At 47.9% G+C, this 20,775-nt stretch overlaps 5 protein-coding genes across 9 annotated transcripts; 3 read left to right on the top strand and 2 right to left on the bottom strand.

Moving 5' to 3' along the window:
* The first annotated feature begins 118 nt into the window (after positions 1-118).
* LOC108093781 (threonylcarbamoyladenosine tRNA methylthiotransferase) lies at positions 119-1,950 on the top strand. Its single transcript, XM_017194060.2, is given in 3 exon segments — positions 119-1,200; positions 1,255-1,699; positions 1,702-1,950. Coding segments are annotated over 3 exon segments (1,656 nt in total). The 5' UTR covers positions 119-210; the 3' UTR covers positions 1,923-1,950.
* Positions 1,944-7,397, bottom strand: LOC108093780 (uridine-cytidine kinase-like 1). Of its 4 annotated transcripts, XM_017194056.2 has the most exons (8): positions 7,210-7,397; positions 5,913-6,364; positions 3,654-3,955; positions 3,490-3,596; positions 3,120-3,427; positions 2,877-3,063; positions 2,224-2,817; positions 1,944-2,161 (listed from the first exon to the last, which is right to left on the bottom strand). In XM_017194056.2, exons 2-8 carry the CDS (start codon positions 6,140-6,142, stop codon positions 2,045-2,047), a joined length of 1,845 nt encoding a protein of 614 aa, XP_017049545.1. In that variant the 5' UTR covers positions 6,143-6,364; positions 7,210-7,397; the 3' UTR covers positions 1,944-2,044. The 4 variants fall into 4 exon arrangements, with proteins under 4 accessions (XP_017049545.1, XP_017049546.1, XP_017049544.1 ...); XM_017194057.2 differs by lacking the exon at positions 5,913-6,364 and having other exon boundaries at positions 7,210-7,395; XM_017194055.2 differs by lacking the exon at positions 7,210-7,397 and having other exon boundaries at positions 5,913-6,457.
* A 367-nt stretch (positions 7,398-7,764) lies between these two features.
* LOC108093779 lies at positions 7,765-13,434 on the top strand. The gene is made up of 3 exons (XM_017194054.2): positions 7,765-7,968; positions 8,164-8,327; positions 8,386-13,434. Exons 1-3 carry the CDS (start codon positions 7,911-7,913, stop codon positions 12,829-12,831), a joined length of 4,668 nt encoding a protein of 1,555 aa, XP_017049543.1. The 5' UTR covers positions 7,765-7,910; the 3' UTR covers positions 12,832-13,434.
* A 125-nt stretch (positions 13,435-13,559) lies between these two features.
* LOC108093782 (proteasome subunit alpha type-5) lies at positions 13,560-14,605 on the bottom strand. Its single transcript, XM_017194061.1, has 3 exons — positions 14,487-14,605; positions 14,287-14,425; positions 13,560-14,227 (listed from the first exon to the last, which is right to left on the bottom strand). The coding sequence occupies exons 2-3, from the start codon at positions 14,417-14,419 to the stop codon at positions 13,623-13,625; spliced, it is 738 nt and encodes a 245-aa protein (XP_017049550.1). The 5' UTR covers positions 14,420-14,425; positions 14,487-14,605; the 3' UTR covers positions 13,560-13,622.
* A 2,786-nt stretch (positions 14,606-17,391) lies between these two features.
* LOC108093641 (zinc finger protein 512B) lies at positions 17,392-20,290 on the top strand. Of its 2 annotated transcripts, none has more exons than XM_017193800.1 (4): positions 17,392-17,495; positions 17,596-17,838; positions 18,993-19,280; positions 19,549-20,290. In XM_017193800.1, exons 1-4 carry the CDS (start codon positions 17,487-17,489, stop codon positions 19,819-19,821), a joined length of 813 nt encoding a protein of 270 aa, XP_017049289.1. In that variant the 5' UTR covers positions 17,392-17,486; the 3' UTR covers positions 19,822-20,290. The 2 variants fall into 2 exon arrangements, with proteins under 2 accessions (XP_017049289.1, XP_017049288.1); XM_017193799.1 differs by having other exon boundaries at positions 18,993-19,472.
* The last annotated feature ends 485 nt before the right edge of the window (positions 20,291-20,775 follow it).

Raw genomic sequence — 20,775 nt, 5'->3', positions numbered from 1 at the left:
TTAATTTTTTCCCTATATTAGATTTGCGGGTATAGGGTGATACAGACCGTTACAGCCGAACAAGTTATCGATTTCATCAATCGATTACTTCTTTCACGCGCACTTCACAGCACTGTAGAAGTAAAGAAGAAGCACAACAGGAATGTAAACAGCTGGAGGTGTTGCACATGTGCCTTGGACTTGACTCCGAAACTAGGAGACTCAGGAAGAATGTACCATCTTGGACAGGATCTGCCAGGCGTCGATGTGGACGACATCGAGGATTTGATATCTGCTGATGATGTGAAGCCGAGGGAGCGCTACGAAAACAAGAAAAACGTTACGGTGCGCGCCAAGAAACGCACGCAAATCAGACTAGAAAGCGAGGAGGAGGATGAGAAGCCAAAGCCCACGATTCATGAGAGCGTGATACCCGGCACCCAAAAGGTATTTGTGAAAACATGGGGCTGTGCCCACAACAACTCGGACTCGGAGTACATGGCCGGGCAACTGGCGGCCTACGGCTACAGATTAAGCGGCAAAGAGGAGGCGGACTTGTGGCTACTGAATAGCTGCACGGTGAAGAATCCCTCGGAGGACACGTTCCGCAACGAGATCGAATCCGGCATGCGAAATGGAAAGCATGTTGTGGTCGCTGGGTGCGTTCCCCAAGGAGCTCCGAAATCAGACTACCTAAATGGGCTTTCCGTAATCGGTGTACAGCAGATCGATCGTGTGGTGGAGGTCGTTGAGGAGACCCTAAAGGGTCACAGCGTTCAACTGCTGCAGAACAAGAAGAAGGTCCATGGCCGGCGAGTAGCAGGGGCTCCTCTCTCGTTGCCGAAAGTGCGTAAGAACCCGTTGATCGAGATCATTTCTATCAACTCGGGCTGTCTGAATCAGTGCACCTACTGCAAGACCAAGCATGCTCGCGGTGATCTGGCTAGTTATCCTCCTGAAGAGGTGGTGGAACGTGCTCGCCAGTCCTTCGCCGAAGGCTGCTGCGAGATCTGGCTTACGTCCGAAGACACTGGAGCTTATGGTCGGGACATAGGCAGCTCGCTGCCGGAACTGCTTTGGCAGCTGGTTGAAGTGATTCCCGAGCATTGTATGCTGCGTGTGGGTATGACAAATCCGCCCTACATACTGGAACACCTTGAAGAAGTGGCCAAGGTGCTGCAGCACCCGAGAGTTTACGCCTTTTTGCATGTTCCTGTGCAGGTGAGGATCTATTTCAAGAAACATACTCTAGGCTTACCTCTTAAATATTTACAGAGCGGCAGTGACTCAGTGTTGGGCGAAATGAAGCGGGAGTACTGCCGCCAGGACTTCGAGCACGTAGTGGACTTTTTAAGAGAGCGTGTGCCGGGCCTGACGATTGCCACCGATATAATTTGTGGATTCCCAACAGAGACCGAGGCGGATTTCGAAGAGACGATGACGCTATGCGCCAAATATCGCTTCCCTAGCTTGTTCATCAATCAATTTTTTCCTCGACCGGGCACACCAGCTGCCAAAATGGAGCGAATACCCGCAAACCTGGTGAAAAAGCGAACTAAACGGCTCACAGATCTCTTCTACAGCTATGAACCATATGCGGAAAGAGTGGGTGAAATATACACTGTTCTGGTCACAGAAGTTTCCCACGACAAACTGCACTACGTCGGTCACAACAAGAGCTATGAACAGGTACTGCTGCCCATGCGGGAGAATCTCCTGGGTACCGTGTCCATGTTCGAATAACCAGTGTCAGCAAGTTCAGCATGGTAGGCGAAATTTTGGATGACGAGCGGGATTGGACGAGATGTGCAAACAAACAGGAGGTGCAGGAGGTACAGATCCAAACCAGAAATCGGGAGAAGCTAATCCAACGATATGTGGGCATTGCCCTGGTGGTGGGCAGTCTTGCTTTTCTGATTCAACTGCTCATACGGTTCCTTTAATTGCAATAAAACAGCTTCTCGTTCCGAATTCATAATTTAAGTAACGATTTGAACTTAACCTAGGATACATTAGAAACTTGATGGTTTCAAAGTTGTGTGGATGTAAAATGGTCCGGATCGCCTTAGTACTCATCGGAGGGCTCCGTGCCAAAGTAGCGATCGCCGAAGTTACCAATGCCGGGTATAACATAAAACTTACTATTAATCTCCGGATCCAGAGCGGAAGTAACAATTTTAACCTGGAAAGAAAAATATAAATAAGTTCGAAATTTTCCCTTTTGGGTCAGCCGTGTCAACTCACCTTAGGAAAGGCATAGGCAATAGAGTGCACACCGATCTCTGCCATCAGCAGCGAGGCCAGGATGATGTTGTCCTCGGGCACATCGTGATCTAGCAGCACCCGGATTGCCATCATGGCCGCCGCACCAGTGGCCACGGTAGCGTCCATTAGTATCACCTTGTAGTCTTTTATGTCTTTGGGCAGCCTCAGGTAGTAAAGCTCCGGCTCGCCGGTCTTCAGATTGGTCTGAATGAGGATCTTTCCGATGCGTATATCCTTGCACACATCGCAGACGGCTTGCTCCATGGTTTCACCAGCCCGAAGAATGGAAACACCGCAGATTTTACGTGATTCCATGCGCTTGCCCTCGTAATGAACTCCTTGTGGTGTCTCCACAGTGGTTTTCTTAAAAGGGAACAGACTGAGCGCAAACTCGATGACCAGCCGGATGAGGCGCTTTGAGTAGAAAATGAACTCATCGCGGGACGTATTTCGGCAGCGGATAAATGTGTGCAGGCCCTTGATCTGGGGCGTGGGATGCAGCAGGTGCAGAGAATGTGGCATTGGCTGGTCCTTGTAGGAGTTGGCCAGAGTTTCACGCAGCTTAAATCCGCGCTAAAATATAAAAAGGGGCTAGTTATGGGCTTCAACTAACTTGTAGTTGTTATACTCACCAGCTGGAGTTGTGTGTGCACGTGCTGCACGATGAGATGAATGGCCACCTTGTTTTCGCCCCCGCGAGGAACAATGATATCCGCATGGGCCATGGTTGGAGCTATATAATTGCAATAGGAGGGCTTTACCATATTTAGGTATTGCTTAAGTACTCCTTTCAGGTCGCGGCCGCGTTGTGAGATGTCCCTGCAACCAAACTTTTATGCAATTATCCAGCCAGATGGTCTTTATCCATCCTTTACCTTTTTAACCTTCTGGCCAGGCGAATATCCGGATCGGTGTCCACAAAGATCTTCATATCCAGCAATTTTAGAACCTCGGGACTGTGGAAGGTGAGAATGCCCTCGAAGATAATCACGTTGGCTCCGTACATGGTCTTCGTTTGGCTCTCACGGCCATGGGTCACAAAGTTGTAGACGGGAACCTCCACCTTGCGTCCCTCTTTAAGTTTGGTGAGCACATCCAGCAGCAGCTCGATGTCAAAGGCATCCGGGTGATCGAAATTGTATTCATTGAGAAGGGCTTGCTCGTGCTGTTTCTCATTTAGGATCTGAAGGTTGGATATTAAAACTATGAGTTCTGGTATGCTGTTAAATTTGAATCCCATCGGACCTTGTAGAAGCAGTCCATGGATAACAGGGTTACCCACGGTACGTCCAAGCTCTCGATAATTTTCTCGGCCACTGTGGTCTTGCCAGAGGCACTTCCTCCGCAGATACCTGAAATTCATTTGAAATGTTAGAGACTTGATAGATATTTATATTTAAAACTCGAACCTATCACAAAGGGCTCGACCTGCTGGCCAGCACAATTGTACCACGGCGGACGTCCTGCTGTGTAAATCGTGCGATTGTTTGCACGTATGATGCATTCGGACGGATTCGCGGTGGTGGTCTGGTTTCCAATTGATGTGGTTCGCTGTCTCCTTCCCGAACGCTTCATGGGCGATTCAAGGGAAGCTTTTGCAGGCACTGTGGTTGGTGAGGCCGGGCAGCAATTGAGATCCCCGGCAAGGCCGCTGCCAAGGTCGGCATACGGATCCACGTACAGCTGCTCAGTGACATCAGAACGTTCATCGCTGCAAATAGTACATATATACAGATTAGTTGGCGATTACCAAATTCCACATTCCAACAATATAACGATGACGTTAAGTACGACTAAAATAGGCGGAACTCAGCGATTAGCCACGATAACGTTTTTATCACCGAGCACTGATTAATTTCACAATAATTTCAACTATTTTTTTAGGTAAAAAAATAGGTTAAGATTACCTTCGTATATGTTAGTGAAATGGCTACAGAGAAGGAGGTATTGCAATGGAAGCTTAAAGCTGTGAGGTCAAGGATGCAGTATACTCACTGACCTACTCTACTTTAAAAACCCTATCCTTGTTCCCACACAAGCGCATTTAACTAGACATTTCGCCTACGCAGAATTAATCAACTGATCAATATGTTCTATAAATAGCCTTCTACTTAAAGCCTTAATTAAGTGCAATAGAAGATAACATTGCAAACATTAAAAGGTTAATTGTGGCTTCCGATGAAGATAGATAACGGACGCTCTAAATTTATTGTTTTTTAATTTGGAGAGTGTGCGGTAGAATTAATTGATTCGAAATGATTTTTTTCGGATTTGTTATGAAACTTGAAATCAGCAATAAATGAATTCGCGAAAAAGTAAGTTTAATAAGAACATTAAATGGTTTTGTTATATATGAACCTTGAGTAGGTCAACAAAAATGTTAAACAATGTTATTATTATTGGTAAAAACCCACAAAAATATTTTTATTTTTTTATACAGCATTGACGCAAACTAATTTCATTTATACCCCATATCATTAATATTTGTACATACATATATGCTAAAACGATATTACGATTGGGTTTTTCCGCCATGTGCTCTGCAGACCTACAGACGTGACCTCACAAATGCTTCCAAAACAATGTCTTTTTGGTTTTATTTTGGCATTAAAGTAATTCAGGCAAAAACTTGTGCCAAGTACAAGAAAAATAAACAAACAACCAATTTCTGGGAAGCGGTACAAAATGAGTGCACCGGTCAGGCAGACAAAGCAACACCAGACGGTCCATCTTTTGGATGCTGCGTAGGCGCGTTCGTTGCACCCTCTCTTTCTGAATTTATCTGTATCTTTTGGGTTTTGTTCTTGTCGAAAAAGATAGAGCACAGAGAAAGAAAAATACAAGGCAAAAAGGTTATTTTAAATAATCTTTCTATATTGTTTTGGTCAAAGTAATATCGAACACGATATAAAAACCAATGTCCCAGGTTAAATAAACAAATAACGTAGATTACACACTTTAATTTCCGTATTGGGATTTTTCTTCTATAGTCAAAATTGACGCATTTAAACAGATTTGCCGGTATTGATTCAGTTTTTTTTTTTTTTTGGTGCAGAGGCCAATAATCTGGTGACGCCAGAGACCGAGATTCCTCAGCGTATTTATAGTTTTCGCTAACTTGAGAGAGAAACTGGACTGAGGAGAGCAGCATTTGCCACGTGTGCAGCGCTCTTCCCGAAAAAAGGAACAACAGGTTATGGCCTATCAGGCAGGTGGGACAAGGACAGCAGGCATTCCAGGGGATCCAGGATGAAAGCTGGGAATAGAGGAGCTCGGAGTTGGCAAAAACCGATAGACGTGGCTCTTTGTGATCGCTGCCATGTTGGAGAATCGAGAGCACACTTGCTGACGCTATCGTCTTTTCAACATTTGTTGTTATTTGCCGCACCGCAGACTCGATAAACAAAATGTTAACACAAAACGCGAGCGTTAATTAAACACTGGAAAACAGACAGAAACGGGGCGAAACGAGAGTACTGGACAAACAAGCGCAGCACCAAAACAATTAGAATGGCGGTAAATGACACAACAAAACAATCACTCAAACACACACACCACACAGACGGAAAGTCATGCACAAATTTACATACATACAAACACATAAAATGGGATTTCGATTTCAATTCGATTTTTTTACGTTAAAAATGAGGGAAAATGCAGTGAATTACATGTGACCATTGGTTTTGGCTGCTATAGCCTTAACCTTTGACTGCTGATGTTGTTGTAGCTGATGCTGTTGTTGTTGTTGTTGTTGCTGATGGGTGGCGATTGTTAGTAAGCCGGCGGATGCCGCTGCAAATGCTTTTGCTCCTTTTGGCATATCATTGCTGCTATGGTTGCTATTGTTGTTGTTGTTGTGGGACGACGACTTGCTGCACAAAAACGTGATGCTGCTCATTTTTAGCCTGGTCTGCCAGCGATTCTTGAATTTCTCTGCCGTCCGCGTGGGCGTGAGAAACAGCGAATGCGGCAAGAACGCAACCGGCGATGCCAAAAATGGGTCACTCACTCACAGAACACTCACGCGAATCGCCGCCGGCGTGGATCACATGTGATTTAGAGCTTTTATTTCCTCCACAGCGGTACACCTTTTGCGTTTCGGCCAATATTTATTCGATAACTAATAAAAATAAAATAAGACAAGCACCGATGGTCGGCAGAGGTATGAGGTGAGCGACGATTGGGGATTGAATGGCAAAAAAAAGTGTTAAGGCAGCTAAGGTTAAAAAGCTGCGCTGCCGTCGCCGCTGTCGGCGTCGTCTCCCCTTTGTTGTTGTCGCCTGCGTTTGCATAATGGTGAGCGCGTGAGGTGATTGTTGGCGTGACACCAAATTGGATAAATGTGAAAAACGGACAGTATCCAACCTTCCGTTGTATGAAATCTGATAGGTAGAACTAAACTGAACTGAATATCCACTTTTGAAACTTTTTACATGTATTTTATCTGCGGACGAACTACAAATTTTTCTGACTTCATAACATAAAATATTTTTAGTTTAATATTATTTTCTTTTAACATAATTTATAATCCACAAAAAAATAAAAAAAATCTTTGAAAATATAAAACATGTTAACTCGTGCGTGAAGTTGCACTGCGCTGCAGACAACGCACTCACGCGCGCATATCTAGCCTGTAACTGTCTCGCAGGGGTTCGCCTTACTATCTCGCTCTTTTTTCGTAATTCCCTCTCGCTTCCTCCGCCGATCCGATGCAACCGGCAACTATATTGAAATTGAATTTATCACATGGTATGTGTAGTGGTATCTGCGAGCTGAGGCCCTAATGCCATTTTCCTAGCATTTATTTTTATTGCGTGTTTAGGCCTTACGATGTTGAGTTGATGAATGGCTTGGAGCACATGCCTTTGTATGTGTGTATGTGTATCACATTCTAATGGCTTTTTTTTCACACTTTACTTTTTGACCGTGCGTGAATTAACGCGGCATTAAAAAGTCGTTCGTTACCTGTCGGAGCTGGCGGAACTCGATGGATTGTAGAACTTGATTTGTTTCGTCTGGGTCACAGACATTTCGGCCAGCGAATTTTGATTGCAGCAGCCAAGTTGCAGCGATTAGAAAAAACACGCGGTGATTTACTTCGTCGTGCCTCTCCCTCTCGCAAGTGACTGATTCGATTCTAAAAACGTTGCGTTGAAGAAACGTGCGCGTTCCCATCACTCGTATACATATACATTTCCTCGAGTGTACATGGCGAGTGGGTGGGGGTAGTTGTAGGCTGGGAAGAGGCATTGGGGCAGTGGATAGAATATTCGCCTATTTATCTCCATTTGATGCTGTCATTGAAGCATTTATTGGAATGTTTTGGGGGCAAATCAATTCGATTCGCAAGGCGCTCAGCTGTTTAATTGGTGCTGTGGTTGTAGTGTTGCAAAACAGTATGGGCTATCATTTATCGTATGGCAAATGTGTTATCGTTAGCCGATTTTTCCATCGGGTGGGTGAACAATTTCAAACAGTGCTGCGAATTCAGCGTGAAAACAGGATTTTTTAGCTTGTCCGTAGCCGTTCACCATCTGGCAACACCGATTCATGGGACGCATTGCGTCCGACGCAACAATTCCGAACTTCGTCCGATTGTTTTTCCGCAAAGATAAGGAATATGCCGTAGGCGAGGCCCAGTCGGGATCATCAGCAGCAACAGCGAGATGGCTTACATCAATGTCGCCGAGTGGACGCCCGACCAGGTCACCGACTGGATCAGAGGTAATGTTCGAGGTCAAGGAAAACGCAGCAGCTGAGAAAGAAAAAGTGCATCTCGCAGCCACTGCCCCAAAAAGCAGCAGCAACAACAACAACAACTGATACTGCAACTACGGTGCAGCAAGAGTTTGTGTTTTGTTCAGTATTAATTGTTCAGCACATACTTAACGATTTTTTTTTTTTTTTTTTTTTTTGCAGGTCTGGATGAGTCCATGAAGGGATACTTGTATGAGTTCTCCAGGCAGGAGATCGGCGGTCGGGCTTTGCTCAATATACGTCCATATGAGCTTGAGAATCTGGGCATGCTGCGCATCGGCCATCAGGAGATCTTGCTGGAGGCTGTGGAGAACCTGAGGAACTTAGTGAGTTCGCTGGTATTATAAATTTCTCACCTAAATTAGAATGACCTTAAAATTCCAGCATTATCACTTGAAAAACGACAATCTGCAGTTCATGGCCCTACATGTGGCCACGGCCGCGAGGAATCTGCATCGCGAGCTGGCCAAAAATCATGCCGAGAGCACCAAGATCGATACGCGGATACTGCACGATATCACCCGGACAATCGCCACTCTGAAACCATTGGTGGGCAGCCTGGAGAGAACACCGTTCCGCCGGCAGGAGATGTACCGCGAGTACTGCGGCAATGTGCTAAAGAGCGGCCTCGAGTTGGCCACAATTGCTCACCGGGATCGCTTCTCGCTGCAGCCGGTGCCAGCGATTCGACAGTCAGCGGAGAGGTTGGAAAACCTGGCCAACTTCGTCATCCAGGACATATCCGATCCAATGGTGCTGCAGCCTGCATCCCTCGACGTTGTGGACCTGAAAAGACGCGAGTCCGAGCTGGGCTTCAACATTGAGTCCAGCTACAATGGCATCCACCGTGTCACAGACATCAAGTACAACTCGCCGGCCCACAACTGCGGAAAGATAGAGGATGGGGACGAGATTGTGCAGATCAACTACCAGACCGTCGTGGGCTGGCAGCATCGCACGGTGCTGGAGCATCTGAGGGAGGCGCTGCCCGACCAGGTGCGGCTCACGGTGAAGAAGCGGCCGAAGCACACCAAGATGTTCGGCCAGATCTACATGCAGCCTTACCGGTTGCCCAGCAAGAAGCGCAACTTGGCCGGACGCTGGGCGCAGATGCCGAGTCCAACGCCAAGGGCTGCCTTTTTGACCCTGGACCCGGAGCCAAAGGCCGCGGGAGGAATCGGAGGTACAGTGCCTGATCCCAGCAAAACCCTAGGCATCGAGCCGAGAGAGGTGCTAGCCAAGGTCAATCCAGTGTCCTCCGCCTCCGACTCCGACTCGAGCTGCAGTGATATACCCACGCCCACGGATCCCAAGTCGGCAGCCCGCGAGATCCGTTTGTATTACCCCAAGCCCAGGGCACTGCTCCAGCGCAGGAACACCATATGCGGCGACGAGTTCCTGAGCCTCAAGCACTCAGATCTGGTGGTGCCGTCGTGGCACGAGAGAAAGCCGGGAGTTGGTTCCTCCGCCGTCTGTGATCCCGGTTCGCCCAGCATCCGCGACAAGTCGATATCCTTCGGTTACGGCCTGGAGATTGCACCCAGGCCCACGACCTGCATCGGAATCGCGGGCGACAGCTCCACGGACAAGGCCAAGCGGATGTTCCACGAGGTGCGCAAGCTGAAGCAGCTGACGGAGGACTCGCAGCGCGAATTCCTCGGGGATCGCTACAAGCCGGGAGTAAGCAAGGTGGTCCGATTCAACGCCAAGGAGGACTACGTAGTGAAGGACGAAATGTTCACCTGCAATGTGGAGAACACAATACTGGAGACCTTCGAGCCGATTCCGTTTGCGGACGAGGGCGACGAGGATGCCCTGGAAACGCTGCGCAACTGCAAGACGGAGAACGCCGAGGACTTGCTGGAGGCGATAAACCAGGCCACAAGGGGTCAGGATCTGCCCCTCGCCGAGGCCGTCAATCTGCCGCTGGTGCAACAGGGACGTCGCGGTCGGCTGGACAAGAGTCACAGTACGCCGGCATACGACAATTCGGGCGAGGAATCGGACACGCCGCCGGCGATCGAGCCGCGGAAGGAGTTCCTGCTGGTCACACCGCCGGCTCCTCCGCCGCGTCCCCTCAAGAACAGGGACATGACACCGTCGGCGGTGCCGCCACCTCCGCCAAAACCCGCCAGCATGCAGCCAGCCAGCAGTGTTACCTGCATTTCGATTCCTGTGCCAGTGCCTCAGCCCGCAGCGGTGGATCCATCGGAGATCAGCGAGCTGCACACGCCGAGCAAGTCGCGCACGCTGACCCTGAAAAAGAAGCACAGCCTGATGGCCAAGCGGCGGAACACGAACCTCAAGCTACTGGGCACCGGCGACATCCAGGGCCACCTGTACAGGCGCAAGAAGAACCATCGCGGCGTGACCTACTGGGCCAGGATCTACTTCGTGATGCTGGACACGATTCTGTACGGGTTTCGCAGCAAGCAGAGCACCAGCGCCAGCTTGGTGATCTTCCTGCCCGGCTTCACGGTCTCGCTGGCCAAGGAGGTGCACTCGAAGCCGCACGCCTTCAAGGTCTACCACACGGCCAAGAGCTTCTACTTTGCGGCCGAGTCGCTGGACGCACTCAACCAGTGGGTGGACTTCCTGCGCCAGGCCTCGCTCAAGGTGCCGCCCAGCCTGGGATCGGGCGGCGGTGTCAGTGCCAAGGATCTGTACTCGGAGAACGACAGCTCGGGCGAGGAGTGCGAAGCCCTGGTGGCCAAGAACCTGAGCACACCATCGCCGCAGGGCAACAAGGAGCAAATGTCCATGTCGATGGCGCTGCCCGGTGGAACACCGCCCTCGTCTGGACCCGCCAAGCAGCCGGCATCTGGCTACTTGGTCTCGATTCGCAAGTTCACGATGTTCAAGAACAGTGCGGCGAAGCCATCGAGCGACATCCCCGTGCCCACGGAGCAGTACCGCAGCTACCGGAAGGTGCCCGGCGGCAGCTTTGGCATCCAGATCGGGGCCAACACACCGGGCTACCACGATCCGGCCATGCCGCCCACCCAGATTCCGCCCTTGGTGGCGCCCAAGCTTTCGCGCAGCTCCAGCAGAAGTTCGGTGGTCAGTGTGGTGAGTGGAACCGAGTCGGCGGTATCCTTTTCAGCCTCGATTCTCGGGCCACCCGCATCGCCGGCGCCCACGCCCACGGCCACGCCCACATCGCTACAGCACCAGAGCTCCGAGGAGAGTCCGAGCCAAAGCCAGAGCCAGAGTCCCAGCAGCAAGTCGAGTTTGAAGAAGGTGCCATTCAACTACCTGCACGCCTCCAATCCGAATTTGGTGGAATTTGATTTCCACACCTCGAAAACGCTGCTGCCCAAGATGAGTGTGGGCCACACCCTGGACCACGGGCACAATATCCAAGGCTTCGTGACGCTCAAGGACCTGATGCTGCTCAAGCAGGAGGAGGAGGCCCAGGAGATGTACAACAACCGGGTGCACTTGGGCGTGGAGAAGCACAAGCATGCGCGCACCGAATCGACGGCCAGCCAGCAGAGCGCCACGAGCAGCAGCGTGACCAAGCCGCTGGAGAAGCTGCCCAAGATCCAGAGCGTGAGTCTGCCCAAGACGCCCGACTACGAGATCAGCTTCAAGCCGGACGACGAGAGCATCAAGCGGGCCCGCACCAAGGAGGGTCAGAAGCTGCGCGACTTTGGCTACGAACTGATTTGTGGGGATGAGCCGAGCACCAGTTCCAGCAGCCGGCATGAGCACCACCATGCCCACCACCAGCAGCAGGTGCAGCAGCAGCAGCACCAACAGCAGACGCAGCCGCAGCACAGCAGCAAGACGAAGCACTTCCTGCGCTCCCAGCAGCTGCAACTCTCCAGCTTCCTGCACAAGACCAGCAGCGTCAACAGTGGCAAGAGCTCCGGATCCGGGGCGGAGCAGAAGAAATCCAAGGGCAAGTCGAGCAGCGACCGACGGTTCCCCTTCTCGAAGCACTCCGCCGGATCCTCGGGCAGTGGCCCGGGTCATGCGATGACCATGACGCTGCCGCTGAACAAGAAGTCCAAATCGAACCACGCCTTGGATGGCGCCGGCGGCAATGGACTGGCCATCGTAGGCGGAGGCAGCAGCATCAAGAAGAGCCAGACGTACAATCAGGACTTGCGCGACAAGATCGTGGGCACCAAGTACGACGCGCATCGCAAGAACTCGGCGCCGATCTTCTCGAAGCTCTCCATTTCGGGTGGCACGCCGGCGAAACACTCCAAGGAGAACCACTTCCTGGGCTCGCCGCTGCTGCATCGGGCGCTCTTCGGCCACCACAGTCACCATCAGCAGCTGCAGCAGCAGCAGGCAATTACGCCGCCGAGCAGTGCGGACCCGGACTGCGACCAGGAGATCTTCAGCCAGATCACCCTGCCGACGCACAATCAGGCGGGCTACCGGAGCTACAGGGGCCCCGGGATCATGACCACCTCCACCACGAACCTGTGCTCATCGGAGGGTCTGCAGCCGCCGCTGCCACCGGCCCCTCCGCCACCGATCATGGCCAGCAGGCAGCGGGAGGAGGAGCCGGCGGAGGCGACGATATCGGAGAGTGCAGCTACCCCAAAGGTTTCCAGCTCGGGATCCGTGGACTCGAAAGCTGCCACGCCGGATTACCCGAACATGGAGTGTCCTCCGGTCTTCGAACCGGAGATCTATTCGCTCAGCGACACCAGCTTGTCCCGCCTAATGATGCGGACACCCAGCAGCAGTGGCGGCACCGCCACCACCGGCGGCAGCAGCAACCACAACAATAACAGCAGCAACACCAACAACACCAATACCAACACAAACACCAACAGCAGTCCCAGTGGCGGCGAACACCATCAGACGTAGGATGTGTGATGAAAACTATTGTGAATGCTCGCGGGGATTAGCCCCGATTACTTATGTATTTATACACACACATGTAGAGATATATATATTAGTATATATAGCGATATTCTCGTACGATATAGGTATACAACTTGTTCATTTTGATTGTCTTCCCTGTCTGTCCACAAGCAACAAAAACCCACACGCATACCTGCAATTCCTTCGATTCGAAAAGCCCTAATTAGATGTAAATGTTTAATGATCTGCCTTATTTGTTTGTATTTCGGTTCTAGGCAAAATGTTTTACACATGCACTCACGCAAACGACACAATGAATTATAGCGAAAATCAGGAAAACTTTAGGAGTTCGTTCATCGAACAAAGTGAGTTCTTTATGATTTGCCTTTGTACGCGATTAACCAAGTTAATCCGAGCTGTTTGAATTGCTCAACAGTTTGTGTCTAGATTGCATGTATTATAAATTATTATGCGAAACGAGATATTATTGTAGCGGTTTCCAGCGACGCCAATGGAGCCACAAATGTTGTAGCGAATAAAAATTATATATATACACTTACACGAATTATACATGCATACCAATAAAGTCAACTGTATATAAAGAAAATTGGCTCTTTATTTGAAGAAGGGCTATGCAGGAAATTGTTTATAAAACTATTCCAAATGGGGTTTCAACTAAAGTTTCAAGTTCCACTTTAAAGAAGCCATCCAAAGACTTTAATTTCCCTCAGTTCGATTTAGAATCCATTTATTCACATTACATTTGAAGTTAACCAATTAAAAGTCCCTTGTGCTTACGCGTTGAGCTTGGCAATGTGCTGCTCCACCTCCTGCTTGGTAAACATGTAGAACTCCTTCTCCTTGGTCATGGTCATGACCTCCACGTTGGTGGAGTTCAGCTTCTCCTCCATGACCTGCTTCAAGGTATTCAGCGACAGTTCGATGGCGTCGTCGAGTTTCATTGTGGTGGTAAAGTTGTCCTGCAGATTCTGTTGTGCACCTTCGCTGCCCGAACCGATGGCCTTTGCTCCGTGGCGCACAAAAGTGCCGGACGGATCCATGTGCCAGAGCTGCGGTTGGCCAGCCTCGATGCCGGCAAAAAGGATGGCCACGCCGAAGGGGCGACTCATGGCGGCGGCGCCATCGCTATCGCCACTATCCCCAAACTGAATGGCCAAGGTGGAAACGGCCTGGGCGCAGGACTCGATGGACATGCGCTCGTTGTAGACGAACCAGTGGTTCTGGCACTCCACGCGGGCTCTTTCGATCAGGGTCCTGGCATCGGCCATCAAGCCGGAGGTGGCGCATCCTATATGCTTGTCCACCTCAACGATCTTCTCTACCGTACTGGAGACCATCAGCGGCGATGTGATACGCTTCTCCACGGCCAAAACGACACCTAAAATAGGACTTTTCCGTGAAGAAACTGCTTTGCTTGTTAAAAATTGCCTAATTTACCTTCTGGAGTGCAAATTCCAATCGCTGTGGAGCCCAATTTGATGGCCTCAATGGCATATTCCACCTGGAAGAGGCGGCCTTCCGGCGAGAAGGTGTTCACACCTCTGTCGTACTCGGAGCGGGTCAAAAACATGGTGGTCTGGAATTTCGGATGTTAACACATACGTTCGTTTTAAAATAATACTCGAATCAGTGCTTACTTTTCCTTAATTTCCTTTAAAAAATTGCAAACAAATGCCGGATGACTTGACGCTGAAATGACTTGCGGATAAAGTGTCACCTCTAGGTATATCGATATAAAGCGGTGGCAGATATAGAAAGTCAGAAGCTATCAACAATCATGTTGTTTTAAAGGTCCCAAGTTGGCAGCGCTTTCTGTTTGGGGTGGCAGCACTGCACTGTTAACTTTTAGAATGTTTAAATTTAAAATTAAAAAATTAACTACGGAATTATGTGACGTATCTTACAGGCTAACTTAAAACCTATTTTTAATAAAAAAAACTTTTCAAATTGATCTTAAATTAAGAAAAAGAATCCTACTAAATATTTAATTGAAAATGAGTTACTGCTTTTATGGTTGTATTCGGGGATTCGCATCAACCTCAATCAAGTTTCTTGCATTTCCCGCTTTAGAGTCCATATTGACATGATTGCCATTAAGCCTTAAAATGGTTATATAAGTCAAACAACCAGTTAAATGGTGGACTACTTCAAGGACCCGGTTTAATTACAGATTTTCGAGCAATTGGTATTTTCATTTGTTACTTGTTTAACGGCACTAAAATTAAACCAATTATTTTTCACTATTATAATTATAATGTATATATTTTACTACTGGAATAAGTAAAACGATTAATATCAAAAATAGTTAAACACTACATTTATCGCTAGTGTAAAATGGGTTAAAGGAAGCCGTTACATAACAATCGAATTGAGATATTTACTTTCACATTGGCCGCTTGCAAGACTGTCCAATTATGGCCATTTTAAAATCTAATCACACTCCACACGCTCAGTCTCTTCGTCGGACAGTAAATCCCCGAGTTACAAGCCGGATAACAAGATACACAATGATTGAATGGAAATGGAATAATGATTAGGTCAAGGTTGCCATTACATTTTACCCTTCTTTTGAAGATAAAGCGAACGCACGCTGCAAGATGCGAACTCTGAAGATTTGGGAGTGGCGAGCAGAGAAGACAAGAGGCAAAGTAAAGACCCCACTTTAAAAACAAGTGAAGGTCGTTGACCAAATGCAGTGCTCGGGAAAGAGAGAGGTGGCTTGAGCGAACGAGAGGGAAACTGCGATCCCGTTAATCAGACAGAAAGAGCCGCTAATCGTTTTGGGGAATTGCAATGGCCTAAATGGTGCAAAAGCTGCGGGGAGGATAATGGGTGAAAAACTGGACAATGGGCAATTAGCGGACAAAAAAAAAACCGGAGCCTAAATTTGATTATGAAATAGAATGAGCATGTAAATGCTATGGCCTGCCTTCCGCGTCTGTCGCTTTTTTCCTTTATTATTTTTTTTTAGTTTAAGCCGCTTTTTTCCCCACCATGGATTTGCGAAAAAATAAAAGAAAATGGTACCTGGCTTTTGTTTTAGTCAGTGTGTTTACTCGAATTGTTGGTATTGCCACACGATGGATTTTAAAATAGCCAACTCGAAGCTAAGTATGTTTTCAATTTAATGACTGCGAGTGATTGCACAAAATTCCAGGCAACCAGGCAGTCAGTCATACATCACATAATGCGCACTCGCGAATACGGCTCTCATGGATCCGCGAGGTACTATGGTGGTTGGATATAGCCACTCGTACGTACATCCAGTCACGCCGTGGACTCCCACAGGCGGCACTTGCGGGTAGCAATCACGATCGGCCGGGGAGCCACCAAATTGCCAGTTGTGGCAGCCGTGTGTCAGGGGTTTCATTCGGATTCGGATTCGGACAACCAACGTATTTGCAGCCCCCTCGCCCATAATATCCAAAAACAGATTGACCCAATGCGCCAATGATGCCAAAAGTAAACCACACGTTGCACTGGCAGAAAAAATGAAAAATTACAAGCCTCTAAATTCATAAATTCATGTTGAACATTAATTATATGTTTTAAATAAAATAAATTAATTACCTTGTTACTTTTCATTCCCCAAATGAAAAACAGATCACTTATTTTGGCACTCTGGTGAATGTATCTTTTGTGGATAAGAACGTTGTTATAATATTGACCTTTCGCGAAAAGTACGCGCATCAAACACTAACCGTTGATTGTTATTGGTACTTCTTAAGATTTATTTACCATTTTCAACTTCACATAATTTTAAGATAATTAGCTACGGTCGCAGACCCGAGGATGAACTCAGCTAGAAGAATGGAAGGCAGCAATCTTTTTCGGTGTAAATCTTTTGTGGTGCCACTCACCAATCCGAGATGCTGTGGATGTGGATGACCCCATAAAGCTCTATAAGCCGATATGAAATACGCATATGTAAAATATATCGAATATCCAAACGCATTGTGCTTAGTTAACCTTCTTATTGTCTCTGCCACTTACCACACTGCGTTTCTATTTTGGCTATTGGGTTTCGGCTTGTGGAGTTTGCAACGAGCCGAAGTCAATAGCCGCGGGCATTTGCATAATCCCAGCCTCTCGAAAATCTTATGTATCATATGTCCAGGTGGGGGCCCGAAAAATAAAACGGAAGCCTCGGCCTGCGATCCGACATAGTTTTTGGCCAATATACCGATACATAAATCAAAGACGCCGCCGGTTCGTTGGTGAGGTTTGTGGGTCTGTGTAACAAAGATTTCCACTTCCTAGCTATTGTCTGTAGGATAACGACCCGGTTACCTTGTTGGAGTATATCGAGTGCAGGAGTCGTGCCATCCAACCCCCCTTCCCGTTCGTGGAAACCGAAAACGAAACAAGTTTTCATATAACACCGTTCCCCCGACTGACTTTTCATTACTAAGCCAAAATCCACAACAACAATTCGACGGCAAAAGAGTTGCGAATGCGCCGCGCCGTCGACTTGCGTTGCGAGATATAGAAAGACAAGACAGTCCAATTTTTCGGTGTATATAAGCTGAGTGCAGCGGCTCAGCGATTCAGTCCCAGCTTGGATCTCGATACCCGTGCAGCACAGCGAATTGTGGAGTAATTGTTCCCCCGTGAGACGTCGAATCAGCAGCTCAACAATGCGAATGGTAAAGCCACCGACCGATCGAAAGGATCTAGCCCCAGTGGCCGAGTGTTCAAAGTGATCAGAGTGTGAACCGTGTCCGTATCCCCTCCCCTCCATTCCAGTTCGTACTTCCTTGTCTCGCCGTGTGCGTGGCATTGGCCCATTGTGGCGGAGCCGTCGAGGATAAGAAGGCCGAGGGCGACGGCAAGACCGTGGAGAAGAGGGGCCTCCACCTGGGCGACTACCACCACTACCAGCCCCACCACGAGCACCATCACGAGCACATCAAGACGGTGACCATCGAGAAGAAGGTTCCGGTGCCCTACACGGTCACCAAGCACGTGCCCTACACCGTCGAGAAGAAGGTGAGTCCTTATTCTTTTCACAAAATCTGTAACTCGAAAGTTACTTACATAAAAAACAAGAAAGGAAGCTAGCTTCGGCAAGCCGAAGCTTATATACCCTTGCAGTCATCAAATATTTCGAACAGAATACACAAAGGCTAAAGAACATCAAAGCTACGACGACTTTTCTATTAGTTTTCCATATTTTTGACTATTGTTCATATGGCCGCTATATGATATAGTTGTCCGATTTTAATGAAATTTTATTTGCTATTCAAGAGTCGTTAGAAAACTCTATATTCCAAAAATCATGATTTTCTGATGAGAAATAACGATGTTATCATTTTATTTCCGTTAATTCTATATAGATTTTTCGATCTTTCCTATGGCAGCTATATGATATAGTTGTCCGATTTTTATGAAATTTTTTTTTAAAAACCAAGGCTAGTTAAAAAACTTGATACTCAAAAAATCATGCTCGTGGGATAAAAAACAACGATGCTATCAATTTATTTCAATTAATTCTATATATATTTTTTGATCTCTCCTATGGCAGCTATATGATAGAGTTATCCGATTTTGTTTAAATTTAATCCGAAATTCAAAAACAGTTAGAAAACGCCATCTTGAAGAATTCAAGTCGATCTGATCAAAAACAACGGAGTAAGAATTTTTAATTTCATTCTCTCGTATAGGAGCTATCCGATATAGTCGGCCGATCCGGCCCGTTCCGACTTATATACTGCGTGCAATAACTACACACCTTTTGGGAAAGTTTCAGCAAGATAGCTTTAAAACTGAGAGACTAGTTTGCGCGGAAACGGACAGACGGACAGACGGACAGACGGACAGACGTACATACATATTTCGATTCAGATGGTGATGCTGATCAAGAATATATATACTTTATGGGGTCTGAGGTGTCTCCTTCACTGCGTTGCAAACTTCTGACTGAAATTATAATACCCTTTTGCTCTGCAAGGGTATAAAAAGTTCCCAAGAAAAGCTTTCAATAATATTAAAAGATTTGTATATCCTTATTAATCGAGTATAGATTAACTCATTAACTCATCTACTAAAATAAAAAAATTTATAACAATTCATTTACATGAAGCTATATATCCTATCCTCTCCTTTATAACCATTAACCCACAAATCTTCGTTTTCCAAACCAGATTCCCTACGAGGTGAAAGTGGATGTGCCCCAACCTTACATCGTGGAGAAGAAGGTGCCTGTCCATGTCAAGGAGTACGTGAAAGTGCCCGTTCATGTCCCCAAGCCCTACGAAGTGATCAAGAAGATCCCCTACGAGGTCAAGATTCCTGTGGACAAGCCCTACGAAGTTAAGGTCCCAGTGCCCCAGCCCTACGAAGTGATCAAGAAGATCCCGTATGAGGTCAAGGTGCCAGTGCCTCAGCCCTACGAAGTGATCAAGAAGGTTCCCCACGAGGTCAAGGTTGAGGTGCCCGTTCCCAAGCCCTATGAGGTGATCAAGAAGGTGCCTTACGAGGTGAAGTACGAGGTGGAGAAGCCATACGACGTGGAAGTGCCCAAACCCTACGATGTTGAGGTCGAGAAGCCATACACCGTTGTCGTGGAGAAGAAGGTTCCCTACGAGGTCAAGGTGCCCGTCGACAAGCCGTACAAGGTTGAGGTGAGTTAAGATCAATCAGCTAGAAAGGACTTCTAAAAAGTTCAACGATCACTATATATCATTTCTTTCATCCCAGGTGGAGAAACCCTACCCAGTCCATGTGAAGGTGCCCGTTCCTCAGCCTTACACCGTGGAGAAGAAGGTCCCTTACACCGTCGAGAAGCCCGTGCCCTACGAGGTTAAGGTGCCCATTGAGAAGCCCATTCCCGTCTACTCGGAGGTGAAGGTGCCCATCCACAAGGAGATCCCCGTGCCGGAGAAGTACCACGTCGAGGTGCCGATCTTCAAGCACCACGAGCACCACGACGATCACCACGACTACCACAGTCACGGCCATGGACACTACTAGGGACCGATCCCCGGGCATTTCCAGAGCCAGAAGCACAGAAAGCGAGCACAAGACGACGGAGGACGAACAGGAAGGAGTACGAGGAGCAGCAGGCGAGACACTGACAGCGAGTCCATCTGTAACTCTCAGATGCATCCGCGCAGCAACGTTGAGCTGGACGTTGAACGGGTGACACGAGCGGGAGGAAGTGTAGCAGAGAAAGGGGTTGAAGAATTCCCGGAATTCTTCGGCCGGAAGAAAGGAGAAGAAGACGATGAAGATGAAGATGAAGAGGAGCCAGAGCAGAAGAGGGAGAGCCAGCGGGGAGTAGCAGTCAGAGGACAAACTAACTTGCTACTCCCATCGAGATCTGGCGGAGACCCACGAAAACGGTTTCCGCATCAGTTTTAAGCCAAATGTGTTAGTACTTTTATCATTGTGTTAGACTCTACGATTTCTATTTAAATTATAAGCTAAAGAAACACCGAAAGGCAGGCGTAAATTAATGGGTTTCTGGTGCAACAACGGGGGAAGTGAAAGTGAAAATTGACCAGCGAGCCATGGCCAAAACCCCCTGCGAAAGACACGTAACGCAGGCGGCGGAAAACAGAAATGAAAATGAAAATGAAAGAAAACCAGTTACCACTTGCTGTCCATGCGGAGTGTGTATTCTTGCGGCCAGTTCATTATGCAAGGAGCGATCCGTTGCGTCATCGGGCTGCCAAATTAATTGCAGGAAGCACTCGCCAGCACTCGTTAAAACTTGGCAACATTTTCGCAATTATGGCGGCTGTCATAACGGCAGAAAAGATTATGAGGGGAAAACACATTCATAGATTGCCAACAATTGATAGGTACACCAGGAGCAAATAAAGTAAACTTCAAAAATATATTGTTTATAAATTTATCTTGTTTTTGCTTAGAAAATTATATATCTTCTGTGAGTTCTTCGAAAGTGATTTTGAAGAAATCTTA

Source organism: Drosophila ficusphila, unplaced genomic scaffold, assembly GCF_018152265.1.
Source record: "Drosophila ficusphila isolate 14025-0441.05 unplaced genomic scaffold, ASM1815226v1 contig_414, whole genome shotgun sequence".
Taxonomy (NCBI): Eukaryota; Metazoa; Arthropoda; class Insecta; order Diptera; family Drosophilidae; genus Drosophila; species Drosophila ficusphila.
Note: the sequence above shows the minus strand (reverse complement) of the source record. Positions and strands in the feature narration are given on the sequence as shown.

Bases quoted from the DNA above. Each gene is read 5' to 3' on its own strand.
- LOC108093780 (XM_017194056.2), bottom strand. From the start codon at position 6,142: ATGAGCAGCATCACGTTTTTGTGCAGCAAGTCGTCGTCCCACAACAAC. The intron at 3,597-3,653 runs GTTCGAGTTTTA...AATGAATTTCAG, and splicing joins GGTCGAGCCCTTTGTGATAG to GTATCTGCGGAGGAAGTGCC. The intron at 2,818-2,876 runs GTGAGTATAACA...TTTATATTTTAG, and splicing joins TGCACACACAACTCCAGCTG to CGCGGATTTAAGCTGCGTGA.
- LOC108093782 (XM_017194061.1), bottom strand. From the start codon at position 14,419: ATGTTTTTGACCCGCTCCGAGTACGACAGAGGTGTGAACACCTTCTCG. The intron at 14,228-14,286 runs GTAAATTAGGCA...GTCCTATTTTAG, and splicing joins TGGAATTTGCACTCCAGAAG to GTGTCGTTTTGGCCGTGGAG.
- LOC108093641 (XM_017193799.1), top strand. The intron at 17,839-18,992 runs GTGAGTCCTTAT...TTTCCAAACCAG, and splicing joins CCTACACCGTCGAGAAGAAG to ATTCCCTACGAGGTGAAAGT. The intron at 19,473-19,548 runs GTGAGTTAAGAT...CTTTCATCCCAG, and splicing joins ACAAGCCGTACAAGGTTGAG to GTGGAGAAACCCTACCCAGT.
- LOC108093779 (XM_017194054.2), top strand. From the start codon at position 7,911: ATGGCTTACATCAATGTCGCCGAGTGGACGCCCGACCAGGTCACCGAC. The intron at 7,969-8,163 runs GTAATGTTCGAG...TTTTTTTTGCAG, and splicing joins GGTCACCGACTGGATCAGAG to GTCTGGATGAGTCCATGAAG. The intron at 8,328-8,385 runs GTGAGTTCGCTG...TTAAAATTCCAG, and splicing joins TGGAGAACCTGAGGAACTTA to CATTATCACTTGAAAAACGA.